Genomic DNA, 6,000 nt, shown 5'->3' with positions numbered 1-6,000 from the left:
CCAAGTAGCTGGGACTACAGGCGCCCACCACAACGCCTGGCCATTTTTTGGTTGCAGCCGTCATTGTTGTTTGGCGGGCCCGGGCTGGGGATTTGAACTCGCCACCTTAGGTGTGTGTGGCTGGCGCCTTAGCCGCTTGAGCCACAGGCGCTGAGCCCCCCTGCTGGTTTTTAAAGGTGGGGCTGGGGAGTATCACTCACAGTGACGGATGGTCATCATCCTTCACCTCCCACCGAGAGCCCTTAGGGCAAAAGGAGTCTGAGAACAGGTTTCTGAGGGAGTTGAGACCATGGGACCCAGAGTCTCTGGGCTGCACCTGTGTCCTGGGGCAGGGCTCTGCCGCTCCTCAACTCCATTTCTGCTGAAGCCCATCCAGGCAGTGATGTCCGAAGGGTAAAAACCACTTTTAGATGATCTTTAAGGCTCTGGGTGAGGGAAATCCGGGTGTGAATTCGGTTCTGTCCCTGGTGATTGGTTGTGACACTGGCCTAATCAGGTTACTTATCTTTTGGAGCCTTTGTTTCTTTCCCTGTAAATAATTTTCCCTACTCAAAAGAAGGATTCATGTGCAGAATTTAATAGAGCTCTTTGCACACCATGTGTGCTCAGGGAAGCATGGTATTGTTTTATAAGGTGAAGGCCACTGTCCCATAATCATGGGGACCCCTGGATCTCACGTCTGAGCCTCAGGGCACTGATGACATCCAACCTTCTCTTCTCTCCACCAGCCCATTTGATGCCGAGAGCCTCCTGGTGTCACCCAGCCCCATGGGCAAGTTTTCTGTGGGCAGCAGGAAGGGCTTCTTATACAACTGGACACCCCCAAGCACCCCCAGTTTCCGGGAGAGATACTACCTGGTAAGTGAGCCTCCCCTGGGGTGGAGGGGTGTGTGGCCATGTGGAGGGGCCGGCTGAGCAGTCTGGAACTCCCAGAGGTAGCGAGCCTGAGTTCAGCCTCCCTTTGGGTTACCCTGGGTGGTTATCTATTCTGTTTTCTCTGCTGCCAGCCCCTCTGCCCTAACTTGGGCTTGGCCCTCTCCACTCCAGCCATGGCCTTGGCCTCATTTTACTTGTTTTAAGCTTAACATGCATTTCCAATGTTATTACTCGGCATAGTGTAGGGTAGGACATCTCTCTTTCCTGAGATTTCCAAGGATCAGGGACCCTTCCTTAGAGCCAACCCCTGTTGTCAATTTCTTCCTTGTCCTTCCAGAGATACTCTGTGCCATCTACAAACCAATGTGTGTTCTCCACCTTGACCTTTAGAACCTAACAGTGGAGATGGTTCTCCACTTCCCAGAGGCGTCTTCATTCCTTATTGACACCATGTCCACACTTGGCTGTACTGTTCTTTAAGAGACTGGGAAGTCGTTTCTGTTTTATTTGCTATTAGCAATGACAGGGCAATGCTGTGTCCACACATCATCCTACATGAGTGCAAGTAACTCCCCAATGCAGGTGCCCCAGCAAGGGTCCTGGGTGCCAGGGAGCTGGCCCCCATTAAGGCGTGTGCTTGCGCATTGGCACGGGGGGGGGTGCTGTGTAGGTGAGGGGGGCACAAGACTCATTTGCAATGAGGAGCCCCAGGATAGGGACAACATCCAGGAACACCCTGTCTGGCCTGGGGTGGGGTGGTGATCCTGAGCTAGACCAACCTCCTGTCACCTCCTACACCTTCTGTGGGAAGGCGGTTTCACTCAAGTTCAGCAACTTATGGAGACAGAGGAAGCTTGCTTGTCTGGCATGGTGGGGCCCAGCGTGCTTTGGTTAAAAAAATTCTCCATGGCCAAGAGCATGGGCTCTGCAGCCAGACAGCCTGGGTTCCAGTTCTGCCTTTACCTCTCATCATCTATGTGACCCTGGGCAAGTTGCTCAGCCTCTCTGGACCTCATTTCTGTATCAGAGAAGTGAGAATATCAGTACAGCCCTGATGGGGATATTGTGAGCGTCCAGTGAGTTAATACACGGGAGGTGCAGAAAAGACTCTCTGACAACAGTAGACTGTACGTACATGCAATATGAACATGAGCCACTGCGACTGGCCCAGCTGACAAGGGGCTGGGAAGGGCCCTGCACTCCCTGCCAGTGTGACCTGAGGACTGACGACCCCCCTTCCCCCCGCCCCCAAGGTTAGACAGTGCCACCTTGGTAAGGTGTGGCAGGTTAATGAGGTCTGATGTGGAGGCCCTGGAGCAGGGCAGGTAAGGCCCGGATGTGTAACAACAGCTGTTACTGTGACGAAAAACACAGTATATAGCAGGCCTTTTACTGGTTCACTTCACTCAAAACTTTGTGCCAGGCTCTGCTCTACATCAGGCAAGGACTGTGCCCTCAGGGAGCTGAAATCCTGTGGGGGGAGCAGACCCAGAATCAGAGAGCCACACAGCCAGCTGGAGGGCCACAAGGCCCATGGGGGCAGAGCAAGGAGGGGGCTTCTGGGCCAGGTGGGAGTTCATGCTTGAAAGCGGATATCCGAGAAAGATGGATGACATATGAGTAAGGACCTGAGAAGGTGAGGGCACAAGCCATGAAGGCACATGGGGAAGAATGTTCTAGGCAGAGAGCACAGCCCGTGCAAAGGTCCTGAGGTAGAAAAGTGTGAGAGAAACAGCAAGGAGATTGCTGAGGCTGGAAAAGAGTTAGGAGGTGACAGAGGACAAGTGTGAAGAGGGACAGAGCCCCACCCTGCATCCTCCCCTAGGCTGCTGCCCATCTTGGCAGACTTCTGCCACACAGACTATTGGTGTACAGAGTGGGTGTCTGTGAGGGAAACCCCTCTGGGGCCTGATGTGTTCCCGGGGCAGCTGGTGAGGCTGCTTCTGTGTTCCTTTTGCAGTCTGTCCTACAGCAGCCAGCACAGCAGGCCTTGCTGCTAGGCAGGCCGAGGGCCACCTCCATCCTCAGCTACCTGTCTGATACCGACCTCCACGGTCCTGGCCTGAGGAGCCAGAGTCAGGAGCTACCTGAGATGGACTCCTTCAGCTCTGAGGATCCCCGAGACACGGAGACCAGCACGTCGGCATCCACCTCAGATGTGGGGTTCCTGCCCTTGGCCATTGGCCTGAACACCTCCATTGAAGAGGAGGCCCAGGAGGAACCCCCGCCCCTGGGCCTCCTGCCAGAGATGGCCCACCTGGCAGGAGGCACGTTTGTAGAGCAGCCTGGCTGGAGGAACTTGGGAGTGGAGAGCCCCAACCTGTTACGGGGCTCCCTGTTCCACAACCACACAGGTCCGAGTAGCCAGAAAGGCCAAGATGAAGGAGAAACCAGGGACAGAGATGACAGGCCTGGCATGGCCCTCGAGAGGCCTCTGCAGGAGGTCCTGGAGTTACTGAGATCTGCAGACCCTGCCCAGCCCCAGCTCCGGGAGCTAGAGTACCAGGTCCTCAGCCTCAGGGATCAGCTGAAGGTACACCCACCCCTCATGGGCAGCGGCCCTGCTTTTCTGATGGTGTGATGGCTGGGAAGGGGCTCTGGGCTGGCAGCCTGGCTCCCTCTTGTGTCACCCAGATGAGTGATGTCTTTTTGAACCTTGGCGTTCTCATCTGACAAGTGGGGGTGCCAGCTGCCCTTGTTAGACAGGGAGGAGAGTTATAAGAAGCCCGCTGACCTTGAGTAACTTGCTCCTCACAGCCAGAACCTGACCTCATCTCGCAACTTCTAACTGCACGGGTAGGGCTGCGGCTTGGCATTGAGAACCCAAACTTAAGAGTGTTCTTGGGTCAGAGCTGGCTCCGTGGAAGGCCCCTCCCAGTTGCCTGTCTGTCTCAGCCACATACCCTACACTGAACCTTTGGGCCAGGCTGTCTCGGTTCATGGGAGGACTTAGGAAGATCTGGATGGATTCTTGTATTTGACTTTTTTTTTGTTTACATAAATTAAAAAAATTGATAAAGCAATTAATTTATGAAACTACTCTCTTGTGTAAGACCCACATTGGCCCTGAGAGAGTTAATAGCTCTCTTTAAACCCGAGTTTCAATTGTTTTATCCTCACTCGCAACATTAAAAATCAACTCAGGTGAAAAAAAGTTTGATTTCTGATTTTATATCCATGAACTTTTAAAAAACATTTGCTGTCACAGTCTTTAAAAAAGATCTACCTGGAAATTAAAAAAAAAAATTAAGACATAACATCATCTTTTTTGCACTTTTAACAGTTTTTTCATTTGAAACAATTTGGGGGCAGCGCCTGTGGCTCAGTGAGTAGGGTGCCGGCCCCATATACTGAGGGTAGCGGGTTCAAACCCGGCCCTGGCCAAACTGCAAAAAAAAACCAGCCAGGCATTGTGGTGGGCGCCTGTGGTCCCAGCTACTCGGGAAGCTGAGGCAAGAGAATCACCTAAGCCCAAGAGCTGGAGGTTGCTGTGAGCTGTGTGACGCTGCCACGGCACTCTACCAAGGGCAATAAAGTGAGACTCTGTCTCTATAAGAAAGAAAGAAATAAAACAATTTGGGTCAGCGTGCGACCAACACCTGTAGTTTACCTGTATTTTGAAAAATTTCACCCACTTCACATAAGAATATGAAAATAATACCATAATGCTGCGATCATTTTAAACATCTTAAGGAATTTTTCTTTTTGGCAAACTAAATCAGAACAATAAAAACAATTACAGACCATATACACATTTACATGTGTATAACTATGTGTGTATGAGTACATAACACACACACATAGACACAGGCAATCTTTGCTATTCCTGTATTTCCAATTTACCTACTTGCTGAAATTTCTTTGTAACCCCCACATCAATACTCAAGGTACTTCCACAGTCATTTTTGGGGACTGGCAGAATGGCAAAAGAAATTTTTTTTTGGCAGGCCCAGGCTGGATTTTGAACCCACCAGCTCTGGCCTATGTGGCTGGCGCTGAAGCTGCTTGAGCCACAGGGACTGAGCCAGAATGGCTAAACAATTTGAATCACCTGATATGCGTGTTCGCAGCTGAGACTGAACCAGCTCGCACACTGTCAACAAGTATCCTTCTGTGGTCTATTTAGGGCCACGTTTTTCAGATTTTTGTGCTTTTGTTGACAATTTCAATGTCTGAATGCCAAGTACAGTGACTCAGGGTTGGCCAGTGTTCCCAGGGACAAGAGGGCTGGGACGAGCCTCACGAAGAAAACCTGTGTGTAAAATGAGCCTCCTTTAAGCACAAGTCGTAGAGCTGTGGGCATGAGCTCAGTGTTAATAATCAGTAATATCTGTTGAGTATGGTGGTGTCTTTAAACAGTTAATAAAAATGTTGCGACCAGGGGTTTGGAGGAACCTAACCCAGAATTTCTCTTAGGACCAACAGCTCCACATTCGCTACTTGTTTTGTTATTTTTTTCTTTTTTTTTTGAGACAGAGTTTCACTTGGTTGCCCTGGGTAGAGTGCTATGGTGTCACAGCAACCTCAAACTCTTGGGCTTAAGTGATTCTCTTGCCTCCCAAGTAGCTGGAACTTTTTTTTTTTTTTTTTGCTGTGACTTGAATGAAACTACCTTAAACAGTAAGAGTTAACTATTTGCACGAGTGTGGGTCTCACAGATGCACATATGTACATACATTTTCTAGTAGAAAAAATGAAATCTCTGCAGCTAGCCACATGACTCTCTGTTGCTCAAACTTTTCTCTGTGGGCTCCACTTTTAGGACCAAGTTTTGGCTCCTAGCCTGTGCCAGGGCTGTGCCCTGGGTGTGGTTTGTGTGGGATGATGCCTGGTGTGTGCGCTCAGGAACCAGCCCTGGAGACAGCCAGGATTGGGGACAAGAAGACAGGAGTCTCCCGGGAGGGAGCTGCCACCCGATGACTTGGCCAGTGACAGGGGCAGTGGCGCTAGCACACTCTTCTCCCCTCCTGTCAGAGCTGACAGATCTCTCCTTCTCTGTTCTTGGGGAGGGAGAAGCCTGGAATCCATAAGCTTATCGGGTGGCCTCAAGTGCTTGCCTGACCTATTCCATATTTTGAAAATAATTTGAAAGCTGTCCATATTTAAAAACTGGGAGATTACCCA

The 6,000-nt window shown here is 50.7% G+C and overlaps 1 protein-coding gene across 1 annotated transcript in view; it reads left to right on the top strand.

Annotated features, from left to right (window-relative positions):
- RIPOR3 (RIPOR family member 3) overlaps positions 1-6,000 on the top strand; it is an 85,590-nt gene that overhangs the window by 69,565 nt on the left and 10,025 nt on the right. The window contains exons 12-13 of the mRNA XM_012803960.2: positions 729-858; positions 2,837-3,409. Of these exons, the coding sequence (XP_012659414.1) occupies positions 729-858; positions 2,837-3,409 (703 nt within the window). The remainder of the gene's footprint in view (positions 1-728; positions 859-2,836; positions 3,410-6,000) is intronic.

Source organism: Otolemur garnettii, unplaced genomic scaffold (assembly GCF_000181295.1).
Source record: "Otolemur garnettii isolate 467f Iridium unplaced genomic scaffold, OtoGar3 scaffold00023, whole genome shotgun sequence".
NCBI lineage: Eukaryota > Metazoa > Chordata > Mammalia > Primates > Galagidae > Otolemur > Otolemur garnettii.
Note: the sequence above shows the minus strand (reverse complement) of the source record. Positions and strands in the feature narration are given on the sequence as shown.